Below are 27,455 nucleotides of genomic sequence, written 5' to 3'. Positions count from 1 at the left end.
ATCATGAGAAAATTTAACTTAAATGAAATGAAGTTCCCAATTAGTGAAGAGTGGATAGGAACTTTGATCCACACTGGATTATTTGATCATTATGAACCTACAGTAGTGGCACTCTCCCAGAAATCCCATTAATGTAAAACTACTACAAGAAGTCAAACCTGAATATGCAAACAGATATGATGAGTCAACATTACACCTAAATAAAAGTCATACAAAACACATTATTAAATGCTACATATACAACAAACTGAATCATACTGCCTAGCATGGGTGAAAAGGGTGGAAGCTTGTCAATAAATAATAATGAAACCTTTCTTGCAGAAGATTCAATATAGTCTCAGAAGAGACACATGTCATATTTGTAAGAGGCAGTTAAATGAAGAAGTAAATAAAATCTCTGTAAAACACTGTCCTCACCCATCCAGCCCCTTCCCTACTCCCATTCCAGCGCTACACAGCCGTCGTTCCACCACCACATCCAGTCTTTTATTTATGTTATTTTTTATTTATTTCTCTCATTTTCTGCTACTTACCACTCCCCCCTCTTCCCTGCCCGCCACCCAATCTCCAGCACTTCACTGCCCGCCATCCCCACCATACTTATCCCTCCCCCTCCCCACTCCAGCCTCCTCCTTTCCCCCACCCAGCTGCCACTCCCATCATGCACTGGTGCTGCTGCTCACAGTGTGGTTTCAGTTGTCTGAGACTATAGTTGGAATACGTGAGGCAATACTGACCCTACGACTTATCTTAGAAGAAAGGTTAAGGAAAGGCAAACCTATGTTTCCAGCATTTGTAGACGTAGAGAAAGCTTTTGACAATGTTGACTGGAATACTTTCTTTCAAATTCTGAAGGTGGCAGGGGTAAAATACAGGGATCGAAAGGCTATTTACAATTTGTATAGAAAGCAGATGGCTGTTATAAGAGTCGAGGCACACGAAAGGGAACGAGACAGGGTTGTAGCCTCTCCTCGATGCTATTCATTCTGTATATTGAGCAAGCAGTAAAGGAAAAAAAAAAGTTTGGAGTAGGCATTAAAATCCATGGAGAAGAAATAAAAACTTTGAGGTTCGCCGATGACATTGTAATTCTGTCAGAAACTGCAAAGGACTTGGAAGAGCAGTTGAACGGAATGGACAGTGTCTTGAAAGGAGGATATAAGATGAACACCAACAAAAGTAAAACGAGGATAATAGAATGTAGTCGAATTTAAGTCAGGTGATGCTCAGGGAATTAGATTAGGAAATGAGACACTTAAATTAGTAAAGAAATTTTGCTATTTGGGGAGCAAAATAACTGATGATGGTCAAAGTAGAGAGGATATAAAATGTAGACTGGCAATGGTAAGGAAAGCGTTTCTGAAGAAGAGAAATTTGTTAACATCAAGTATTGATGTGTCAGGAAGTTTTCTGAAAGTATTTGTATGGAGTGTAGCCATGTATGGAAGTGAAACATGGACGATAAATAGTTTAGACAAGAAGAGAATAGAAGCTTTCAAAATGTGGTGCTACAGAAGAATGCTGAAGATTAGATGGATAGATCACATAACTAATGAGGAGGTATTGAATAGGATTGGGGAGAAGAGAAGTTTGTGGCACAACTTGACTAGAAGAAGGGATCGGTTGGTAGGACATGTTCTGAGGCATCAAGGGATCACCAATTTAGTATTGGAGGGCAGCGTAGAGGGTAAAAAATGTAGAGGGAGACCAAGAGATGAATATACTAATCAGATCCAGAAGGATGTAGGCTGCAGTAGGTACTGGGAGATGAAGAAGCTTGCACAGGATAGAGTAGCATGGAGAGCTGCATCAAAACAGTCTCAGGACTGAAGACCACAACAACAACAAGACTATAGTCGTGTGTGTGTGTGTGTGTGTGTGTATTGATGATGACAAAGGCCATTGGCCAAAAGCTTTTAATGTAAAAATCTTTTTGTTGCACCTATCAGCGACTCAGCATCTCCACTATATGGTGAGTAGCAACTTCTCATAATACTGGATTTTCCATTGTTTCATTAAATAAACTGTTTATTATTTCATGTGTAATCACCATAACTGTTAATGCATTTATCCCATTGTGAGACAAATCAGTCAATGGTTTCATGGAAAAATGTTTGAGATTGCCTTCAGAACCAAAATTGGACACAGGTGTGCACCTCTTTGTAAGAAGCAAATCAATGGCCACAAAAGTTCTTCTTCAGGACTCCAAAAATACTGAAATTGCCTGTGATTTCAACATTTCTGGCATCCTGAAGGAACAAATTCATTGCTTTTGATTTGCTTCTCATGAAGAGGTCCACACCTCAGTCCAATCTTGATTCCTTAAACAACCTCTAACATTTTTCCATTAAGCCATTGACTGTCGTGTCTCACAATGTGATAAATGTATTAACAGCTATGATGACAACTTCTGAATAACAAAACAATTTATTTACTTTATTTCATCTCTCTTGTTTTCATTTTAACTGCCACTTACTGATTTTTGTGCCTTGACTTGCATCACTAATGATGGATGGAAGCTTCATACTGCCAAGTCATGTAATAGCTCTGTGGACAGTGTAGCAGATGATGGATTTGTAGTAGGAAATTCTGAAAGTGTTGATCTGACCTCCTGTACTATGATAAAACAGTAGAGGTACAAGGGTCTGACATCACTAACATACTTAACTCAGCCATGAATATGCCCAAGTTAGTAAAATTGCAAGCAAAGTGAATAACATGTTGTTGTTGTTGTCTTCAGTCCTGAGGCTGGTTTGATGCAGCTTTCCAAACATGACCTCTAATTAATTTTTTAAAAAAAGTGGATTTATTAACGATGTAAAAGGTAAACCGACTGCCAGATCATTTTCTACAAACGGCATCTATTGTTTGAATACAAATGAAATGAAGCAATGCTACTAGAATAAAGGTAATGGATTTCTATGGCATCACAAGCTAGGACCCATGAATAGCAATGTATAGTGAAGTTTTCAAAGGTTTCAAAAGGATTAACTGAGGGTATTGTGTTTCGAGGATCCCTGTAAGATACGCATCACAGAAAAATAATCATGTCTCCCTTTCAGTACTAGTACATTCTGATTTATGCCAACCAATGGAAATTGCATTTTTCGTTGGGAGCCCTGATTTTCTCACATTTATTTATTTTTCAAGGTACAAGTTTGCCTATTTTTTGAAGAAAAAAAAGTCTGAGATCACACAGAACTTAATAATGTCAAAGTCATGGTAGAAAAGCAGACTGGCAGAAACATTAAGAGGTTGTAGTCTGATGATAGAAAGGAATGTGTCAACTATGAACTATGCTCCTTCTGAATGTAGCATATATCAATTTATAATATGATAGTCTATGGGAAAATGGTGTTGCTGAGAGAGCTAATCAGACATTGGTTGTGTTTGATGCCACATAACCAAAGGAGTATTAAGCTTTTGGTTAGTCTACTGCTGCATATCTATCAAATGGTTCTCCTTCACCATACTTGAAGATAAAACATGATATGAATTGCTTTACAGAGGGAAGTTTTCTGTACCGCACTTCAGGGATTTTTGCTGCTGTGCAATGGTTCAGATTTTGAAACTCCATCACAAGAGGTGGGCTAAGAAGTCACAGAAGTTTGCATTTGTAGGCTACTGCCAGAGAACCAAAGGTTATAAATTCATCTACATGTAGACTTTCTAGATAAATTCCAGCAAGGGCGTTTAATTTTCTGGAGGATGAGAACTTGCTAAGTTCAAAGACAGAGGAATCTAATGTCGCCAATGTCGTACGATTGTGACAATCACAGCTCTTTGTGACATCAATACTTTACATATTGAAGAAGAAATTAAGTCAATATACCTCGAAGATCGAGCAAAGAGCCAAAACCCGAGGAATGGCCTGATCATTTTACTTGCTACTAGCAAGGATGACTTCCGAATAAATACAATAATACGGAATAAATATGGAAAAAAGCACTGCTGAAAGAATTCTCATCTCTGGTTCACAATGGCACATTCAAAGAGGTAGTAGCTACACCCTGGGGACATAAACCTCTTAAGACTAAGTGTGTTCAAAATGTTCCAATGTGTGTGAATTCCTATGGGAACAAACTGCTGAGGTCATCGGTCTCTAGTCTTACACACTACTTAAACTAACTTATGCCAAGAACAACGCGGACACCCATGCCCCCGCAGCCACACTGTGCGGCACTAAGTGTGTACGAAAGATAAAACCAGGGGCTGCCAGTATACCTGAAACATTTAAGGAATGCCTAAAAGGTACTCTCATATTCAACATGTCGGTTATCACGGAACTTTCATCCCAAGGGTCAAGCGTGCATCCATTAGATGTATCTTGTCAGCAGCTCGGAAGAAACTGGATAGCGAACACGTTGATACCACCATCCCTTATCTCTAAGAATACCTAAATAAAGAAATTTCTGTCATTCCATATATATATATATATATATATATATATATATATATATATATATATATATATTCGTGGGAAAAATATGGAAGCTGAAGAACACTGTTTATGGATTTAAATAACATGGACGGAACTGGAATAAAAAAGTAATGAGATGTTAATAAAACTGAAACCGATCAAATCAACACTGATCCGTGTAAATATGTGTAGATCTGCAGTCTGGCCAGGTCACATATAAAAAATCATATAGCAGGGAAGAATGAAGTCACTGATCACCAATTACGTACGACACGTTTCAGAATTATTTCAATCTTCGTAAATTTAAAATAGAAATATAACAAATGGATTGGGATACAAAAATACATCAAAATAACTTTTTCAGATAGTAATAACTAAGCAACATTAAACAAAAGGGCAAACACAGTCCATTCCTATCTACACAACTACCCAAGTGCAACAGTACCACAAGGACAAGACTTAAAAATTTGCTGCGCTACCAGGAGAATATAAAGCAGAGCAAAACCTTTACAATAAAACTTACATTTGCTCCACTTCATTTTCCGGTATTACCACAGCAAATTGTCAGTGTTGGCTTGATATCGCTTGGCAAACTGTACCATTTTTATGATCAGTGGTCTATGACCCAGTGTGTTTTGACACATGTAATGTTTTTTAACATTTCCTTTATTATATTATTAAAATAGCTCATTACATTGCACTATTTTTGTATGCACTGATGTACTACTTTAAATTTATCATTACAGCATATATGAAACAGAGCCACCATGTTTCGCATGTTTTACCCTGCTGCCACCCAGCGGTAATTCTATTTTCTTAGTCTAGTTTTATGGGAACTCACTTAGTAATTTGCATCTCATGTTACGTACACAATTGGTAACACACTTTTACTTGTGCTACCTTTGCAATTTGCTAGATGGGAATTGAGTGTATTTGCACTTTTGTTTAATGTTGTTTAGTCACTACTATCTTAAAAAGTTATTGTAATGTATTGTTGTATACCAATTCATTTGTTATATTTCTATTTTAGATTTTTGAAGACTGAAATAATTCCAAAATGTGTCACACATACTCTGTGGCTGACAGTCAGTCTTCATCTGCTGTATGATTTTTATTCAACTTAGCCAGCTTAACTACAGATCTACGAGGGTCACTCCAAAAGAAATGTACACTATTTTTGTAAAAATACAGTTTTCATTCTGCATGTGTGAAAGATTGACAGTGTGTAGATGCATCCTTCCCACTTGTTTTCAAACTCGGTTCGACATGTTCCCGTGAGTGGCGCCGTCACAGCATGTCTTCAAGATGGCTGCTACACTTGACGTTCGTCAGATGCAACGTGCTGTCATAGAATTCCTGTGCTGTGAAAATGAGACAGTGGGAAACATTCACAAGAGGTTGAAAAAGGTGTACAGAGATGCTGCTGTCGGTCGCAGTATGGGTAGCCAGTGGGCAAGCAGGTTACGTGATGAAAGCGGGCACTGCAATATTGAGGGTTGTCCTCGTACTGCACACACTCCAGACAATGTACAGAGTTAACGAATTGGTGACTGCTGACAGACGCGTCACAGTGAACGTATTGTCACACTACGTTGGGATAGGGGAAGGAAGTGTTTGCAGAATACTGAAAATGTTGGTATTAAAAAAGGTTTGTACCAGGTGGGTTCCCAGGATGTTGACAGTGGCTCACAAAGAAACAAGAAAAAAAGGTATGCAGTGAACTTTTGGAACAGTACGAGAATGGTGGAGACGAATTTCTTGGAAGAATTGTGACAGGTGATAAAACATGGCTCCATCATTTTTCACCAGAGACGGAGAGGCAATCATGCAAATTCACGCAAGAAAAAAAAATTCAAAACCAAACCTTCTGCTGGAAAAGTTATGGCTTCGGTGTTTTTCGATTCCGAAGGACTCGTGCTTGTGGACATAATGCCGAGTGGAACCACCATAAATACTGAAACTTCAAGCTCAACTGAGTCGTGTCCGTCCACATCGGCAAAAACAGGATGTTTTGCTATTGCACGACAATGCATGGCCACATATCGGTCAACAAACCGTGGAAGCTATCACAAAACTCGGATGGACAGCACTGAAACACCTGCCTTACAGTCCTGACCTGGCTCCATGTGACTATCATCTCTTTGAGAAACTGAAAGACTCTCTCCGTGGAACAAGGTTTGAAGATGATGAATCCCTTGTGCACTCTGCCAAACAGTGACTCTAACAGGTTGGTGCAGAGTTTTACCGTGCGCTGGTTCCAAGATGGCTTAAGGCAGTTGGGAGGGATGGAAATTATGTGGAGAAATGAAAATATTGTTCGTGAAAGATGTATATACACACTATAAAACTTTCAAACATGTAGAATAAAAGATTGATTTTAAAAAAAAATAGTGTGTATTTCTTTTGGTGTGACCCTCGTACGTATATTTACTAGAATGGTCGCTAGCCTCCTATGTGACTTTATGTCACACCTCTGTTACTGATCCATGTATTTCTTTTCACAAAGAAGGCACCAAACTAGTCAACACAGCTTTAAATGTTGATGAAATGCTAGCATTTTCAAACAACAGAGATATTTTGAATCACATCAAAAAATATTTTAAGCGACTGTTTGAGGTAAAAGACTTAGGACCACTGAGCTAATGACAACATGTGCAAATTACACAAAATTGTGAAAAACAAAAGTTTGGATCTCACAATCCTATGCTAGAAAAGTCCTGGATAAATTTGGAATGAATGAAGCCATGCTGGTGTCAACACCATTAAAACTCAGTTTGAACTCTGAGGCAGTGAAATTAGGCGACATAAATGTACGTTATCAGGAGGCTACATGACTTCTTCTATATCTATTCCAAACCTCCGGACCTAACATGTTTTGCTGACAATCTCCTTGACAGATACAATCATTGTTTCGAAAATGTCCAATGGTTGTCAGTAAAAAAGAGTATTTTGATATTGAAAGGGAAGCATGAGCTATACGCTGGGATTTTCTAGAGATGTCGGTAAAGAAATTATGTCTAGCAGGGATGAAGACTGGGCAAATAAAATCAATGGTAGATACTCTGTGTGGTTAACCCTTTGGTTACCTGACAATGGCCAAGGCATGCCAACTTCTGTGAGTTCTTACCAATTTTCTTGCAAAAGGGTTTTGGGAATGGTTTCCTGATTACCACCACCACCTCACCTCAGTCCCAGGCTTTATCTTTAATATCCACATCCACTTAGCCTCCTGAGATTTAAGTCCCACAGGTAGCTCCGCCTCTTGGAATGTGTCATCACGAACTACAGATGAGAATTCTTTCTTCGTTGCTATTTTTCTGCTCTTCCTTATTTATCCATTCCAAAGTGTCTTTGATGTCAATGTTTTGGAAGTCCTCCTGTTTAGTAGCAACTGAATTAATTTCTTCTTCAGTATGTGAAGTATTGATGTCACAAAGAACTGCTTCTTGTCACAATCTTAAGGCAGCAGTGATCTTAGGTTCTGCAATTTCTGGGCTTTGAACACCGTGGTACAGGCTTTTTCTCCCAATGTTTGAGTAGTTCTCTCAGCAACATCACTTCATTATGGAGGGTATCATACTGTAAACTACTGTATGCTACTTCAGATGGAGACATCTCTACAATTAACAGTCCACATATTCCTTCCCATTTTCAGACCACAACTTCTTCATATTTTTGCCTGTCTCCTTTTCCACCGTGAGTTTGAAGGATTTAAATGTCTGTGTGACCCCAGACTACTACTTTAAGTGACAAATGAAAAAACACCAATAAATGTGGTGAAAAATCAAGACTTCCAGTAATAGAAGTTGTTTCCGTTGGCCCACCCAAATCAGAAGTACTAAGTCCAAGGCGTTTTTAGTCCTCATTCAATCCGATTGAAACCTTTGCCAACTTCAGTATACTTTTGTGAGTCATACACCCTCAATTGTGAAGCTTAGGAATCCACTACCTTTCGTGTAGTAGCATTGTCTCATTTTACTTGTATTCAGACAATAGACACAATTTTTCTGAAGTGCTGGTTTGGCTATCAATTCACCATCTTCATCACACAGGAATACGGCTCTGGTACGGAGCGCCACGGGTTTTGAATCTGCGCCAGACGGCACGGAACTCAATGACCACTAGAGGTCTTTGCAGCAGTCGCGCCATAAGCCGTGGCTGCGTGCGCTCCCGGCCCCGACTCTAACGTGAGGACGCCACCGTGGAGCACGGGGTTCCAGAGGCCAATAGCGACATACCCTGTCGTGTATTTAGGCAACTGCCTCTCACTCAGCAAGGCAGTCTGGTATTCGCGTCAAATCGGTCGATATCTCCTTCGAGACATCGTATTTACTTTGTGTGCTCTTACTTCCCGTTTACGAGTGGACGTTGTTTTGATTTCGTGAGGTTATCTCTTGTGACCCCGTCGCTTAATACTTTGTTGCTGGTCTTGGTGTCTCGCTCGGTTGTCTGTTGTCATGCTCATCTTTCCATTCCCGTTCGTCCATCTTGTTTGTTTGCAGGCCGCTCCTGTTTGATTCCACCGCGATTTCGTTAGCGGCAACCCCACGACCATTCCTGTAGTGGTTACAACAGTGTCGGCACTTACTGACCAGTCACATTAAGTGGCAATGACCTATCTCCAGACTAGCAAGCTCGGGGGGGGGGGGGGGGGGGGGAGGGGGCTCCGGCACAGAACTCCGTGGTGAGAGAGGGGGCTGTTGAGTGGGGTAGAGGAAGCTGAGAGCGTGGTGGGCACGGCATAGCATAGCTGGAGAGCCGAGCAAATTATCTGGGAGCAAAAAGTGCACTTGGAGACGTGCTCAAACTGTGTTACTGCACAAGTCTCAATGCTCGACCAGAAAATGGGACAAACGTATTTTGTGGCGGTATAAATACTTATGAAGCCGACGATTGAATTAAGGTACGAGAGTACTGTGTTCTGCAAAGAGTTTGCTGAAGTAGCCTCTGAAAAATGTTCACCACTGTTGTCACGGTCTATCTGTTGTGAAATACCGGTACTATTTGTGGTTCGGAGACAAGGTGCTGAAATTAATATTGGTCAGTCCCTTGCAATGTGTCAATGGTGTTTTAAAAGACATTCTTACAAGGCACCAAAGTAACAGGCTGGCATTTCTCTAATACTGCTGGTAACAGCCTGACACTATGATCTTATTACAGGTGCTTGCATATTATTTGTTAAGCTGATGAAATCTTGTTGTTTCCAGTGTGTAACATATACTTTTGCAGGTTGATGAAGTAAGTGTCTATATACTACATATATGAGGCCACAATCTGTGCCAATGGACTCCACGAAGTGCTTCTGTAAAAGGAAAACGCACTATCCACACAGTCTATGCTGCTGACTTACTGGACAGGATAGTGGCAATGGTTTTAGTGGGCTGCAACAGAAGGGAAGCATCAATTTGTGTTCATTATACAGGGTGGCACACGAAATGTGTTACCATTTTGTTTTTGAATATAAACTTTATTGTCAATACAATCTGGAAGGAACATATACTACAATGAAGAGCCGTCCATGGAGATGCTCAACATGTACTTCATTTTGTTTCCCAACTTCCTTCAAACGAACACTGAAGTTAGTGGTTACCCCACAGCACGTCTTCCGTAATTTCACTGCAAGCTTGAAGAATAAGTCTTCTGAGCTCCATTAAATCACATGGACGTTTCGGGAAAATTTTTTCCTTTAGGTACCCACAAACAAAAAAGTCACATGGATTGAGGTCTGGAATATTGGGGGGCCAATTTTGTCCGCCATTGAAGCGACCTGGAAACTTGAGTGAAATGATCCGCATGACGAAATGCTCGTTCAAAAACTCCAACACAGTGTTTGCAGTATGTGGCCTAGCTCCATCTCGCATAAACCACTGCATGTTGAAGGGCAAGGCAGTAGCAAGAAGCTGTGGAATGAAGCTATTGCGAAGCATGCTCAAGTAACACTCACTATTCACACTTTCTTCAAAGAAAAGGGGTTCAATAAGTCAGTGACTGGAAATTGCTGCCGACACTGTAATCCTCGGAGCATAATGTTGTCGTTCGTGAAGCACTTGTGGGTTTTCAGTGGCCCAAAAGCGTACATTTTGTTTGTTAACCACACCGTCTAAATGAAAATGCGCCTCGTCTGAAAACCAAATGTTGCTGAGAGTTTCTTCCCTATCCTCCGCCCACTGAGCAAACAGTAGTTTCTGCTGTTTGTGTTCTTCAGTGAGCTTCTGTGCACAGGTCATCTTGTATGGTCACTTTTAAGAATGCGTTGAATGGAGCGTCTGGATATTCCCAGTTGCACTGATGCCTTTCTACACGATTTCCCGGGACTTCTCTGTACAGCAACTCGTACCGCTTCAATATTCTCCGATGAAAAAACGGGCTTAGGCTGAGGTCACTTCGCTTCCAATACTGTTCCTTCCTGTACAAATTTATTGTGCAACCTGTGGATGGCCTTCTTGCAAGGGACCCATTGTGTGTTAAACTGTTGTCGAAAATGCCTCTGAGTCACAACAAGGCTTTTCATTTCATGAAAAAGTAGCACAATTGCCGGTTGTTGCAGTGTTCCATTATCAGCCATTTGTGCTTACTAGTCTCCTAGTGGCAGTATCGTGAATTACACGTCATTTTGTAACTCATTTGTTTTTCCAAGCTCTGCTGGTACTGCTGTAGAGCTTCCAGTGGGATATCTAATGTGCGTCATAAATTGTGAAAGACACAATTAGTAACACATTTTGTGCGCCACACAGTAGATTTCTGTAAAGGTTGTTCATCCAGTCCTATAAATAGATACACATTCTTTACTGCTGAATTACTGGACAGGATAGTAGCAGCAGTTTTGGTGTACTGCAACACAACGGATGCATCATTTTCTATTCATTACAGAATTCTGTATTTTTGTATTATGGTTTTACAAAAATAAACCATTTTGTATTTGTTGTTTTTAAAATTTTCGTCTTAATTCCTTCACCCTGTTAGTCATTTAGATTTTACTAAGTATGCTATTTATACTTGAGGTAACCATTGTGCAATTTGATAAATTTGGCCTTGTATTGTACACTCAATCAACTGACTCCATGAGTAATTATTTTGGGCTCCAACTCCCCACTTCCACAACAACTTTTAATATAAAAAAAGGGTTGTATTATTCCCTTTTGCTACCATTTATGTAATTGAGAGCAAATTCAAGGCTGAGTTTGGAATGTGAGTTACATAAGATGCTTGTACTTCTACAATTTTTATCACCAGTAGTAAGTCAGATCAACACTTCCAAAAGCCTCTGCTCCTAAGCCATCGCATCTATCTCTTGTGAATGTTTAGAATATGCTGCAAGAAAGGCTTTCTTTGGTTCTGCCTATATTCTAGTGACATTCCCCAACCCCTTTTTTATGAGCTTGTTCCTAGAACAATTTTTAGCAACGGGATTCACTTTGTTGAACTTCATAAAGCCTTTCGCATGACTGTTTATTTAAGTATAGACTACCACTGATTCATCATATCTATTTGTATTTTCATCTTCAGGTTTGATATCTTGTAGTAGTTTTACTGTTATAGATTCTGTGGTGATACATACACCACTATTTTGAAGTCCCACAATCATTGGCTGCTAATGATCAGGTAATCCATTCTTTACTAACTGGTACTTCATCTCATTTAAGTTAAATGCATTCATGATGATTTGATTGCAATTGTCATCTAACAAATTGCATTTAACTTATTTGGTTGTGACTGATGTTTTAAGCAAACTTGCTCTAGTCTCCCCCCCCCCCCCCCCCCCCTTGTCCTGGGCTTGTAACCTTTTTGTTGGTCTTTTTGGTATTAAAGTGTAAGCTTTGCAAAAGCTCATTTTTGTAATGAAAAATATTATGTGCACTGCAGTGACTACACATATACGAACACACAACAACCACAGAGTAACAATAACAAAAAGAAATAAACAGAAAACTGGTGATATCAATTTATTTACATACTCTAACAACACCCAACGGCCACAGGAGTGAAATATTTAACACAAATGAGTTGTTAGCTGCAACAAGCGGAAGACGAGCTTTGTCGGTGCTGCATATTTTAGTGATTTTGATTTAGACAAACACATGTTGCAGTGTTCTTCTTCGGCACACCTGTGTAGAAGTGTGCACAGAATCAGCTAACAAAAATCCGTGCAATACACATGTTTATTTATACTGTGAAATATTGAACACTCACGAGTGCAGCGATAAACTTGTACTGTTATCGTCAATGGTAGTCTTAAACTAAATTGTGCTCTTTCAAAATTTTTGAGAACAATATGCCTGTCCTTACTCAAAACAATTGTACAGTTGGTGAGAAATAGTTTAGTTTGAGAATTCTCAGATGCTTACAAAACTATATTTTTATAAGTTATTGGTATGAGTGTTATGGGAACGTAATTTATTTTGTAGCAAATCAGTGTTTGTGGTTCACAGTTCAGCCAAAGAATACATCACCCCTGAATTTCACTGTATATCAATGCAAAAAAACGTGCATTTTTGATAATTTTTGGTAGCTATTATTATCCTTTGCATAATCTATGAGCAATTTGTAGCACTAAACAGTTACTGTAGCAGATTTCTAACTAACTTATTGTGTTATATCTAGTTTTCCCTTAAAGAGGAGTAGCCCTATATATTATCTGCATTTCTCATAAATTAACTCTGTTTTTCAGTTTGCTAAGAACTATATCTAAGATCAAAACATTTTTGCACTGCACTAAAAGAAACCTTGTTTTGTATATTTGCTTCAATTCTTACAGGGAATTAGCAATTGTTAAGCTTAACAGAGTAAATGATAATCAGTGGGCTTAATTTAAAGTTATTTGTTGACTGCCTTGTAATACACTGCACCAGCCAACATGCAGCCCCAGTGTGAATAGTGTTCTCAAACACGGGGGATGAGTTGGTTGACGTTCATAGGCAGATGGAAATCACCCTGACTACTGTCAAACGATTGGCAACTGCTCCAAATCGGTTGGCCCTTATTTCATCAATGGTAGTCTAAACAGCACAGTGTATGCCAACCTCCTCAGATGAATTCTCCGTCCTCTTCTGGATGAAGTGCCGCTAAAAACCAGAATGCTTATGTGGTACAACACAGTGGGTGTCCAGCACACAAAGCCTTGCGTGCACATCGTGTTGTGAACCGAAGGTACCCTGCCATATGGATTGGTTGAGGAGGAACAGTTACTTGGCCTGCTAGGTCCCCCAATTTAAATCCTCTGGACTTTTTTCTTTGGAGATGCATTAAAGACAATGTATATTGCAATATTCCAACAATTCCAGAGAACATGCAGGAACATATCGTGCTTGCTTGTAATTCTCTTCAGCAGGCAACACTGGAAGCAGTCAATAATTCTTTCTTTCAACGGGTGCACCAGTGTATCGGTGTCCAGGGTCACCACTTTGAGCACCTTTAAATGTTCTACTCCTGGGCAATGGTACAGGAGAGTCAAAGTCAATTTCGTGTAATGTTTTTATTTGGTTTTCATTTGTTTTCTGACAACTCCAGCAAGTGGGTAAGTTTGTGATTCCGGGCTCAAAGTCAATGTTGTGTTATGCAATTAATAACGCACTGTGATACATTTTTGAATATGTCTTTAGGAGAGGACATGAATTACCGAATAAAAAATACAGGGTGTCATTTAAAAAAAGTCATAGCACTGTTCATATCTTTGTAAAAAAACAAAGCTACAGCGAAGGCAATCAGGCCGATTGATGTCCACCTGATGGCTAAAGAACATTTGCTTGAAACATTTTGTAATTTGCATCGGGACAAAGCTGTTTGGGGTGGTCAAGATAAATGGGACCACTAACACACTACAAATGTTTTTGCAATTCTGAGGTAGACTTAGACGCCTCACACACTTGCATGTTGATGTCTGTCTCTGTTTCGTCTCAGTTAGATGTTGGAGGAACAGAAATTGCTGTATGTACAACTTTAGTCTGACCAATCATCCTTACCAGCTGTGAGAAGGAACATGAAGTGGCTGATTGAACCGTTTATCTGCTGGCTAAGCTCAAGGAGATTTTGTGCCCCTAATGTAAAACTACTGAGCATACTATGAACAACCCTGTCAGTCGGTATGCCAGTAATTACTGCCATGTAATCCGCAGGCTCAAGATTAACAAAAGATACTTCATAAATACATTAATCCATTACACCACATCCTACATGTATTTAACGGCTAAAGAGATATGCTGAAATTGTGTGTTTTGGCAGAGGACACAAATTTAATACTTCTGTTTCAAAATGAGGAGCACAAGAATAGCGATCATTGATCTGTGTTGTGGATTATACCAGAGGTTACTGGTTTTTGTATTTATTTTTTGTACAGTATGTTTCTTGGAACGTCACAGAATTTCTTGGGATATTGTTTCATATTCTGATGTTTCAGTTTGGTTGTGATTTGCCAAAACCAACAAATGTGGCGGGATGAAAAACTGGTTGTGGTGAAGGACTGATCTGTATGGTAGAGCGAGGTTTAGGTTAGGCTGAAATGTAACAGTTTGGTTGTGGGTTGGCTCTGCCAACAAATGCGACTGGAGGAAAACTGGCTTTGGTGACAGAATGATCTGTAGCATGTGGTGTTTTCAGAATGACCTGATTTCTAAGGCAGTAGTTACGCAGGAAGGTAAGAGTACAGTTTACCAAATATTCTGTTTTATATGACAGCGTTCTATTTATGTTGCCACGTAATTTCACACACGTGACATCACGACATTTACCAAACTGTATTTTTTCCTCAGTTCCACCACCTTGTCTAATCATCCAATCCATGATGTGTCATACTCTCTTCCGGTCTTCCACCCCACAAACAAGTAACAACTGCAGCAAGCAATGGAAAAGCCATCGTACACTGCAAGTGTACTTTCACCCATTTAACAGACCCTAAAAAAATGTCTAAAATGTAAATATTGTACACATTCTGGTGCCATTTTTCTAGTAAGCTATAAACAGCATACTAAATTTTCAAATAAATCCTTACAGTTACAAGTGCCAGTTATATATAGTACCTTATGTTTGAGAGACCAAGTTGTAAATGGATTTTAGCATTTACTGTTCATGTGTCTATGTCAGTTCAGAACCAAAGGGTGTGAACTTTACTGACGTGCACCACAGAATGTGTGCAGTAAATAGCACAAAATGCATAGCATTCTATGTACTGTAGATTAAACTACAAATACAGCACCTTGGGTCTTCAGTTTTATACGGTGGTAATAATGATGAGAATGAAGCTATTTTGAAGAAATACACTACACTTTAGCACCTAAGGTGTGGAGTATAGAAATGCCTCCAAACTTTTTACATTTAAACGGAACAAATGCTATTAACATTCTACATCTTTATTCTTCATGTCTCCATATTTATTTCTCAACATATTCAGCCTGGCAATGAATTCATTTCTCCCAACAAGAGACCAGATTGTTGATACTGTCACAGTAGAATGTTCAACTTAGCTGATGGAGTCACAGCCAGTCTCACCTCTGCTTGCACTGCTCCATCACTATCAAAATGAAGTCCTCCTCAGAGGTGTTCTTTAAGTTCTGGGAACAGAAGAAAATCAGGAGCGTACGGAGGGTGATCAATGACAGTGAACCCGAGGTGATTAATTGTTGCAGATGCTGCAGCACTGGTTTGAGGTCTGATATCGTCATGCTGAAGGAGGGAGTATTCCACGTGTGGACAAACTCTTCAAATCCTTGCTTTGAGGCTTCTGAAATGCAACGACACAGTTATGTTACGCATCGCTACGTTACGTGCAAAAATCTTTAATCCTCTAGTGGCTATGGGTTGCAAGTTGAATCACTGAAGAGGTAGTTTTGACCGAGTAATATGCACAATACATAATACTTCAATTGATACTGAGAATGGAATTAACAATTCAGAGACATTACTTTTCACCATGTGAGGCTCCTGCAGGTGTAGTAAACAATAGAACTAAGTTGACACAGTTATAGATTAACTGTGTCATCATCATCATCGTCATTATCATCATCATTTAAGACTGATTATGCCTTCCAGTGTTCAATCTGGAGCATAGTCCCCCTTAGAAGATTCCTTCATGATTCCCTATTCAGTGCTGCCATTGGTGCCTCTTCTTATGTTAAACCTATTACTTCTACAGAGTTCATTCCCAGTTTTTCTTTGATTTCCTCGTTGTGGACACCCTCCTGCCATTGTTCCCATCTACTGGTACCTGCAATCATCCTAGCTACTTTCATATCCGTAACCTCAACCTTGTTGATAAGGTAACCTGAATCCATCCAGCTTTCGCTCCCATACAACAAAGTTGGTCGAAAGATTAAACGGTGCACAGATAACTTAGTCTCGGTACTGACTTCCTTCTTGCAGAAGGGAGTTGATCGTAGCTGAGCGCTCACTGCATTAGCTTTGCTACAACTCGCTTCCAGTTCTTTCACTATGTTGCGTCCTGTGAGAATATGCATCCAAAGTACTTGAAACCGTCCACCTGTTCTAACTTTGTTCCTCCTATTTGGCATTCAATCCGTTTATCTCTCTTTCCCACTGACATTACTTTCATTTTGGAGATGCTAATCTTCATACCGTAGTCCTTACATTTCTGATCTAACTTTGTCATATTATCCAATTTCTTGTTCAGAAAATCAAAAAGACCAAGTTCAGCTTCCTTTCACAAATGCAATCTATACTTTGACGTGCTACCCAAAAGTTTCTGAAATTTGTATGAACCACACTTACAAACAGTAGTGCAACCACACAATGCTAGGATTAGTGTAATAAATATCTTATGTGTCAGTACGCTCAGCAGCTTCGATCTAAGTGAACAAGTTTATTGTTGGCAGGCAGTTTTCAATTGTGATGTTTGCTTGTGTTTGTGATTTTGCAATGACTGACCTGAGAGAACAATGTTGCTGAATTACATGTTGTTTCAAACTTGGTAAAACAGCCACATAAATACACAAAATACTAGTGCAAACATTCGGTAATGACACTTTGGGCTAGATGCAAACATATAACTGGTTTAAACATTTTAAAAATGGCCAGACATCTGATGATGACGAACTTTCGGGATCACCACCTACCGACATTACACCACAAAATATCAGTGCGATTGGGAATGCGATTGCAAAAGCTCACAGGCAGGCCCTCCACGACATCCGTAACGTCGGGGTATTATCGCACAGCACAAGTCAGCAGATTCTGTTGGAAAAATTGTATGTGAGAAAGACGGCTGCAAAGTTCGTGCCACAACTTTTGAGTGACAGTCAGAAAGAGCAAAACACATACATCTGCGTGGAACTGAAGGAACTGCTTCACACTCATTAAGATTTTCTTTCTACGGTTGTTACAGGTGACAAACGCTGGGTTTACAGATATGACCCTGAAACTAAACAGCAATCATCCTGGCGAAGCATCCAATCTTCAGATTGCCCACAGAAAGCCCATCAAGTTCAGAGCAACATCAAATCCATACTGATCTACTTCTCTGATACTGGTAGAATTATTCACAAGGAGTCTGTACTTTGTGGTCAGACAATTAGCGGACAATTCTATCAGGACGCCCTGGGGAGACTGAGGGGGGGCATGAGAAAGAAACATCCAGAGAAATTGTGTAGCAAAGGCTGGGCCCTTCACCATGACACTGCGAGGCCACATAAGGCTTTAACAACGGAGTAATTTTTGGCAAAAAACAACACGGTCAATATGTAACTCTGCAGGCTTTCGTGGCCGTTGTCACTGAAGTTAAAATCTTCTGGGTTATTATGCCGCATCACGTTTCTTCTAAAATGATCGACGTTTCAAACCCTCTGCTGGGATCTTTCTCAGGATCTTCTGGTGTCCACTACTGCTAGAACACTGTCAGAGACGAGTGTCGCGTCCTCTTACAAAGGGGAGTTTTCACGTGTTCATGTTGGAGAAGTGATAATATTGGTTAAAATTCATATGGCTACCATTGGTGGGCCATAGTCATTTGCTAATATTCCCGCTCTGATGCAGCATGAGCAGTGGTAGCTCATCTCCTGTGGATACGATTCTTGAAATTTCTGAGAATGCATCTAATTTCAACAGAGAGGACGGCTATCGGCTTCTGGCATCGTGGCTCCCTGCCATCAAGGAAGTAAATACGCGGCCGCGATGTGTGAGCGGCATAAACAATGCGCAGCAAGTCGCCTTGGCGGACATTAATATTTTGGTTAAACATTCCCCCTCTCTTGCTCTGTCCGTTTCGAATCTAGCCACTGATGACGACCAACCACTAGCAGTAGCAATCATTTCAACCAATAACCCTTCTCCAGCATAAGTGTGGAATAGTGCCTTTCTATCCAATGAGGATGGACCGCCAATGGTATCCACAGGAGATGAGCTACCAACACCCCTTCTTCTGCATCAGAGTGGGAATATTAGCGAATGACTATGGCCCACCAATGGTAGCCATACGAATTTTAACCAATATTATCACTTTTCCAACACGAACGCGTGAAAACTCCCCTTTATAAGAGGATGCGACACTCGTCTCTGACAGTGTTCTAGCAGTAGTGGACACCAGAAGATCCTGACGAAGATCCCAGCAGAGGGGTGGAAACGTCAATCAGTTTAGAAGAAACATGACGCGGCCTAATAACCCAGAAGATTTTAACTTCAACATGGTGATGATTGACGATGATCGTATGGCATAGTTGGCTGGGAGGCCCCATACGAGGAACCCTGGCCGTCGTATTGCAAGTCCTTTTTAGTTGACAGTTCGGCGACTTGCAAGTCAACGCTGATGATGAAATGATGATGAAGGACACACAACACCCAGTCATCACGAGGCAGAGAAAATCGCTAGCCCGGGACCCCGTGCGCAGAAAGTGAGAACGCTATCGCAACCCACGAGCGGCACACTTCAACGTGATGATTCTTCCTCTTCCACCATGTTCACCCAACTTAGCTCCGTGTGATTTCTTTCTCTCTCTCAGGTTTAAAATGAAGTCAAAAGGAAGGAAGATTTGACATGTATAGTAGAGTCAAGTGGAATCATAAGTGGTGCTGAACCCACTGACTAAAAATTACTTTCAGGGTGCATTCCGTTTGTGGCAGAAGTGCTGAGTTCAGTGTTTGAGCTCCCGAGAAAACTACTTTGAAGGTGGTCTTAGTCAACAGAAATCTTGTATTATATGATTGTATTTGGTGTTAGAGTTCAGAAACTGTCGAGTAGCACCTCATACTACAATGAAAAGCCAAAGAAACTGGTACACCTGCCTAATATCGTGTAGGGCCCCGCGGGCGTGCAGAAGTGTCGCATCACGACGTGGCGTGGACTCGACTAATGTCTGAAGTAGTGCTGGATGGATTTCTCACTGTGAATTCTGCAGGGCTGTCCATAAATCCATAAGAGTATGAGATGGTAGAGATCTCTTCTGAACACAGCACATTGCAAGGCATCCCAGATATGCTCAATAATGTTCATGTCTGGGGACTCTGCTGGCCAGCGGAATTGTTTAAACTCAGAAGAGTGCTCCTGGAGCCACTCTGGACGTGCGGGGTGTCGCATTGTCCTGCTGGAATTGCTGAAGTCCATCAGAATGCACAATGGACATGAAAGGACACAGGTGATCAATCACACACGATGTTTGCGTACATGTCACCTGTCAGAATCATATCTATATGTATCAGGGGTCCCAATATCGCTCCAACTGCACAAGACCCCCCCACCCACGCACCCACCCTCGCCCCATCACAGAGCCTTCACCAGCTTGAACAGTATCCTGCTGAAATGCGGGCTTCATGGATCCGTGAAGTTGTCTCCATACCCGTACACATCCAGCTGCTCAATACAATTTTAAACAAGACTTGTCTGACCATCAACAGTTCAATGTCTTCGTGTTGTGAAGTCATCAGTCACCAAGGATACAAAAGTGGACTATATCGATGATGTTCCATTGAATGGTTCACACACTGGAATTGTTGATGGCCCAGCACTGAAATCTGTAGCAATTGGAGGAAGGGTTGCACTTCTGTTGTGTTGAACAATTCTCTTCAGTCATTGTTGGTCCTGCTCTTGCAGGATCTTTTTCTGGCTGCAGTGACCGGAGATTTGCTGTTTTACCACATTCCTGATATTCAAAGTACACTAGTGAAATGACTGTATGGGAAAATCCCCATTTCACCGGTACCTCTGAGGCACTGTGTCCCATTGCTCATGTGTCAGCTATAACACCACGTTCAAACTCACTTAAATCTTGATAACCTGCCTTTGTAGTAGCAGTAACCGATCTAACAACTGCACCAGCCACTTGTTGTCTTATACAACTATTGCTGACTGTAGCAAAGAATTCTGCCTGTTTACATATCTCCGTATTTGAACATGCATGCCTATACCAGTTTCTTTGGTGCTCCAGTGTATATAAAGTCACTGTTTAGCTGTGTTTAAAAAAAAAAAAAAAAAAAAAAAAAAAAAACTTGACTGATTTACTTCACATTTCTATATAATACTATAATACTTTACTAAACAGAGAGAGAGAGAGAGAGAGAGAGAGAGAGAGAGAGGGGGGGGGGGGAGGGGAGGGGAGAGGAGGAGGAGGATATCAAAAATCTTGAAAAGCTATTGACTGATTTCCTTCAAATTTTTATACAATACACTAATAAAGCTTCAGGCAGACATAGGCCATATATATGTTTTAAACAACAATGTAAAGGTTTCCTGTTAAAACTAAAACTGATAAGAAAATGCTGAGCATAAAAATGTGTGGAATTTTTTCTTTCACGCAAACAGTTTTATGTATGATAGCAGGCCATGTAAACCATTAAACAAATTGCTTACTCCCTATATATAATGTTAAAGAAAAATTGTTTATACACAAAAATGTGCTGTTTTGTTTTCTTTCTCACCACTGATTTTATAGAAAACAGGGCACATGTAATTACGGGTTGTGGTTTGTGGTTAGAATACTACTATAGAATCTGAATCATTAGAAACTTTGCAATCCTACCTGTTCACAGATGAAAACTATGTGAAATACTGTCACTAAAGCTGTTATCCTCCCAGATCCAACCGATTTACCAATTCATTTTAAGTTATTTCAATTTGCTACAAGGTTTAGTTTGCAATAACAATAAACAGGGCTTCAGGTCAGAGAGAGAGAGAGAGAGAGAGAGAGAGAGAGAGAGAGGAGAGAGAGAGAGAGAGAGAGAGAGAGAGAGAGAGAGAGAGAGCAGAGAAAAGGAGATGGATAGAGAAAGAGAGTGAGAGAGCAGAGAAAAGGAGATGGATAGAGAAAGAGAGTGAGAGAGCAGAGAAAAGGAGATGGATAGTGAGTGAGTGAGTGAGTGAGTGAGTGAGTGAGTGGGTGGGTGGGTGGGTGGGTGGGTGGGTGGGTGAGTGGGTGAGTGGGTGAGTGGGTGGGTGGGGGAGGGGGGGGGGGGGGCTGGGGAAAGTTCATAGGGGGAAGGAAGGAGGACAAAGAGAGGGCAGAGGAGGAACTGAAGAGAGGATGAGATTGACAGAGATAAAAGAGGATGAGATGGACAGAGATAAGAGGGAGGAAGTGGCTCCCAGGAAGGGGAGTGGGGGGGACGGTGAGATGGACGGGGAGAAGGGGTAGGAGGATGTGGCCAGGAAGGGGGGGGGGGGGGAGTGTAGGGTGTATATGCAATTCCCACACATATTTAGAAACTGCGAAGCGTTGCCACTTTTTCTGGTCTGCTTATAAATTTTGAGTAAATGTACGCTTGGAAATAATTGCGCCTCTGTCTCATGTTCTTGTCTCTTTTCGTCCTGACAAATAATTATGCAAAAGTCTGATACTATAGCTATTTTTCAACTACTCGCTAAATCTACCCTCCAGATTACCTCTGTAACCCAGCCTGAAGTGACCAGATAACTTATTCCAAGTTAATGCTTCAGTTCAGCATTATCCCACATTGGTAAAATGCATTTACTGCACTGTTCCAAGAACAAATGTTAACTGGCTGTTATTCGGATTTTGTACAAACACAGTGTCTATGATCAGTTTGACTGCACCATAAATGCTGCCAGTAATGACTGATGACAATCAATTTCTACTGTTACAGCTACTCACTGCAGCGACCGTAATGGCAGTGAATAAATTATACCTACTGGCCTACATTATGATGAACATAAAAAAGTGAAATTTAGCCAAATTAAACCAGGTGATGCTGAAGCAAAGAAGGGAAAGCAGAAAGATGGAAGGAGTATATGAGGGTCTATACAGGGGCAATGTTCTTGAGGACAATATTATGGAAATGGAAGAGGACATAGATGAAGATGAAATGGGAGGTACGACACTGCGTGAAGCGTTTGACAGAGCACTGAAAGACCTGAGTCGAAACAAGGTCCCCGGAGCAGACAACATTCCATTCAAACTACTGACAGCCTTGGGAGAGCCAGTCCTGTCAAAACTCTACCATCTGGTGAGCTAGATGTATGAGACAGGCAAAATACCCTCAGACTTCAAGAAGAATATAATAATTCCAATCCCAAAGAAAGCAGATGTTGACAGATGTGAAAATTACCGAACAATTAGTTTAATAAGCCACAGCTGCAAAATACTAACACAAATCCTTTACATACGAATGGAAAAACTAGTAGAAGCCGACCTCGGAAAAGATCAGTTTGGATTCCGTAGAAATACTGGAACACATGAGGCAATACTGACCTTACGACTTATCTTAGAAGAAAGATTAAGGAAAGGCAAACCTACATTTCTGGCACTTGTAGACTTAGAGAAAGCTTTAGAAAATGTTGACTGGAATACTCTCTTTCAAAATCTAAAGGTGGCAGGGGTAAAATACAGGGTGCGAAAGGCTATTTACAATTTGTACAGAAACCAGATGGCAGTTATAAGAGTCGAGGTACATGAAAGGGAAGCAGTGGTTGGGAAGGGAGTAAGACAGGGTTGTAGCCTCTCCCCGATGTTATTCATTCTGTATATTGAGCAAGCAGTAAAGGAAACAAAAGAAAAATTCGGAGTAGGTATTAAAATCAATGGAGAAGAAATAAAAACTTCAAGGTTCGCCGATGACATTGTAATTCTGTCAGAGACAGCAAAGGACTTGGAAGAGCAGTTGAACGGAATGGACAGTGTCTTGAAAGGAGGGTATAAGATGAACATTAACAAAAGCAAAACAAGGATAATCGAATGTAGTCGAATTAAATCAGGTGATGCAGAGGGAATTAGATTAGGAAATGAGACACTTAAAGCAGTAAAGGAGTTTTGCTATTTGTGGAGCAAAATGATGATGGTCGAAGTAGAGAGTATATAAAATGTAGACTGGCAATGGTAAGGAAAGCGTTTCTGAAGAAGAGAAAATTGTTAACATCAAGTATAGATTTAAGTGTCAGGAAGTTGTTTCTGAAAGTATTTGTATGGAGTGTAGCCATATATGATAGAGAAACGTGGACGATAAATAGTTTGGACAAGAAGAGAATAGAAGGTTTCGAAATGTGGTGCTACAGAAGAATGCTAAAGATTAGATGGGTAGATCACATAACGTATGAGGAGGTATTGAATAGAATTGGGCAGAAGAGGACTTTGTGGCACAACTTGACTAGAAGAAGGGATCGGTTGGTAGGACATGTTCTGAGGCATCAAGGGATCACAAATTTAGTACTGGAGGGCAGCACATAGGGTAAAAATCGTAGAGGGAGTCCAAGAGATGAGTACGCTAAGCAGATTCCGAAGAATGTAGGCTGTAGTAGGTACTGGGAGAAGAAGAAGCTTGCACAGGCTAGAGTAGCATGGAGAGCTGCATCAAACCAGTCTCAGGACTGAAGACCACAACAACAACAACTATGTTATTGAGCTTCTATGAATATTTCTGAATGTTAACGACAACTTTTTAACATTCTAAAATATTCCTTAATTTTGTAGAACGTTCCTGCTTATTTTAACACTCTCAGTAGTCTATAGGACTAAAGAAATGACTGGCAGAGTACTTAATTCCAAATTGGGTATTGTTGAATATTTCAGTGGATTTAGGAGCACCAGGGATACTTTCTGAATGGAATGTTGCCATTTTCATAATTTGTTGCATGATCATTTTCTGTGTGGCATACTAAAACTCTTATGATTTGTTGACTGTTCATTTTTACTATGTTCTATCATGTTCTCAAGTCATCTGGCATGTTTGCAGAACACAAATGAAAATAACAACCATGCGAAGTTATTATTTTTTTCAGCTAGTCTAACATCAATTTAATTGTTTGAAAGTCGTTTTTGTAGGTAGTTATCTGGAGTGTAGACTCTTATGGAAGGAAACTGTGGACAATAGGCAGCTAATTAAGAAGAGAATAAGTTTTGAAACATGATCATACAGAAAAATACTGAAGAGTAGATGAGTACATCTAATAACTAATGCAGAGGTACAACGTTGAACTCGGGAAAAAAGAAATCTGTGTAACAATTTGACCAAAACAAGAGTACTCGTCGATAAGAAATGCCCTGAAAGAATTATCAATATGGTAATGCAGGAAATGACGTTGATAAAAATCGTAGAGAGACCGAGAAAAGAATACAGTAAGCAGGTTCGAATGTCTGTAGGTTGAAGTCCTTATTCAGAGGACAGCCTGAGCACGATAGAACAGCATAGATAGCTGTGTCAAACCAGTCTTTGGACTGAAGATAATACACCACTGTCGATCAATTCATTCAATTAGATTCTCATTAACACACTACCAGGATAAATCAAATACCGACATAAAGTCATAATAATGTAAATTACATTGAAGCAATACAACTGTTATATCTTTTGTGTTATCAACTCTTTGTAGCCACAAAACTGTGAAAATCTTTTGCTCACCTCTTGTTCAACTAACCTGCAACATAAATATTACCCACAGCCTCCTTATCCCCATCATCACTACATCAATTTTATGAACACTTCCCAGTCACAGTACACTTGCAAGTATAGACATACATTCCATTATATATAGGAGTCTATTTATTGTCTTCGCAAACTAAACATTATTTCCACTAAAATCTAAATACATTATTTGTGTAAACATATCATCTATAGAGGTCGAGTCTTACCTCTGTTACATCACTATCCGATTCCATGATGTACGAAGAGGGTTCTTTTATTGAAGCGACATCACAACTGCACAGACGAGATCACCTACAAGAAAATTCAGTTCGTATTAATGACTGTGTCCCCACACACACAAAGCTGGCAGTATAAGTACCCGAACAACGGAAATTATCGTTAAAACGTTGTTACAATTAAAAATTACTAGACACAGTCGTATCTTTCTAAAACAGTTACTATGATTAAATGACACAAATTTTCCATAGTCTATGTAAATTATGAAATAAAAGCAGTATTTACTGTCAGTTTCATATCCCGTTTTTACAGACTGGCAAACTAATAGAGAAAAAGAAACTGCAGTACATAACACCTGGTATTGTGTGTTTTTCACAGTCTAGCAAGCTGGTTTATAATACCGCCAATTATTATTAATCAACTCGAATAAAAAACAGGTCATGGGTACTAAAGGGAAATCAACAACATTACAAAACCTACTGTAAAACGCAACATAACCAAACGAGAAGTTTGCTGCTTAACAATGCCCAATAAAAATAAAATATATCGACTAGCGACTACAATGTTGCAGTCACGAATGTTAGCTCAGAAAACGAACTCCTACATTTGCTATACTTTTCGGCTTAGGAGGAGGGAATGCGAAAAAAATTAGAAAATGAAATCATCACACGTTTTCACGAAGTTATGCACTTCCTAATCAACTTACGTTCTGCTTTTTCTGGGCCCTTCGCCTGAATAAAAACATATATTCAAAGATTCATTTGTTCATTTAAGTCTTCATTACCCATTAAAAATTTGCTAAATATTTTTTGTTCATGCAATATGACACTTCTCGACGCACATCATAGATACTACTGCAATATTTACGTTCGTTGCAAATACCAACCTGCAAATTGTTGACGTAAGCAACTCCACCTAATGCGTTGAAGTCCGTATTATAGCCGTAATCGAATAGTGTTACAGTGCATCGTGACAATATGCACCGAGATGCATGGAACCAGAAATTTGGCATCACGTACGAGTAATAACCAACCTCTTTCTGTTGCCAGACGCCACGCAGTAGTAGAGGCCCAGTGTGTGTTAGATTCAAAAAATGCTGACAGCAGCATCAGCATTCCTGGAATTCTGACAGCATTGCATCCGGACAGTTTCACCACAGTCTGTGTTTCACCAAGGCCATTACATCACGTCACTGCCCTGTGAAGGACATCCTCAACCCGCGCTCCACACCTTACACGCATCACGGGAGCTCTCAAATTAATTTGCATGTGTTACTTTTCAAACAATTAACCGCAGACACTGCTGACTGCGGGTCTGCAGTTTTGCAGAGATGAGCTGGCAAAGCCTGCGATTGTGACGTCACAATCATAAAAGCGCGGTTTTTACGTACAAGTGTGACAACAGCCAAAAACCTCTTTCAAGTTATTATAACTAATATGTATGATGTTCGTAATTGTACTATAACGCATTTTAATGCGTATGCACATTGTAAGAATGGACGCACTTACACATCAGACAATTCTGTTTTGGCTGGTCATCTGCATATTGGTTTTTCCTATCAATTTTAACAGTTTCCGAAAAGACACCCTACTAGAATGCCAATTTTTTTCAATTTCCCGATCTGAAGGCAATGGTACCAATTACCAACATTCAGCCAGTTTACCACTTTCTGGATTTGGCTACTTATAAAATTTCCAATTTTACAAACAAGTTTTAGCAATTTCCAATTTGGCATCCTACCAAGTTGCCAATTTTATGTCCAGTTTTAACAATTTGAAGATCTGGCGTCCTGCCAAATTACAAACTATACATCCAGTTCACCAGTTTTTGGATTTAGTGCAAGTTGGCAATTTTATGACCAACTTTACCAATTTACAGATTTGGCACCATACCAATTGGCCAGTTGTGCAAGCAATACTATCAATTTAAAAAAAAGTACAACTGGTAGTTACCAGACAATGCTGCTGCAAGCTCAATTGCTAGTACTTTATAAACTGCAAGTGTGTGTGGAGGG

General features: G+C 40.0%; 1 protein-coding gene across 31 annotated transcripts in view; it reads right to left on the bottom strand.

Annotated features, from left to right (window-relative positions):
• Positions 1 to 26,740, bottom strand: part of LOC126295288 (uncharacterized) — a 562,445-nt gene extending 535,705 nt beyond the window's left edge. For 7 of the 31 annotated variants that reach the window (XR_007552435.1, XR_007552442.1, XR_007552443.1 and 4 more), the window contains exons 1-2: positions 26,328 to 26,703; positions 25,432 to 25,516 (exon numbers count right to left, since the gene is read on the bottom strand). Coding sequence is in view for 13 of the 31 variants with exons in the window: in XM_049987716.1 (XP_049843673.1) it covers positions 25,432 to 25,458 (27 nt within the window). In the remaining 18 variants the exon portion in view is untranslated. The other 24 variants (XR_007552431.1, XR_007552440.1, XR_007552441.1 and 21 more) reach the window with 10 other exon arrangements.
• Between the last annotated feature and the right edge of the window lie 715 nt (positions 26,741 to 27,455).

Source organism: Schistocerca gregaria, chromosome 11, assembly GCF_023897955.1.
Source record: "Schistocerca gregaria isolate iqSchGreg1 chromosome 11, iqSchGreg1.2, whole genome shotgun sequence".
Classification (NCBI taxonomy): Eukaryota; Metazoa; Arthropoda; class Insecta; order Orthoptera; family Acrididae; genus Schistocerca; species Schistocerca gregaria.
The sequence above is the reverse complement of the archived record's forward strand: the minus strand, read 5'-3'. Positions and strand labels throughout refer to the sequence as shown.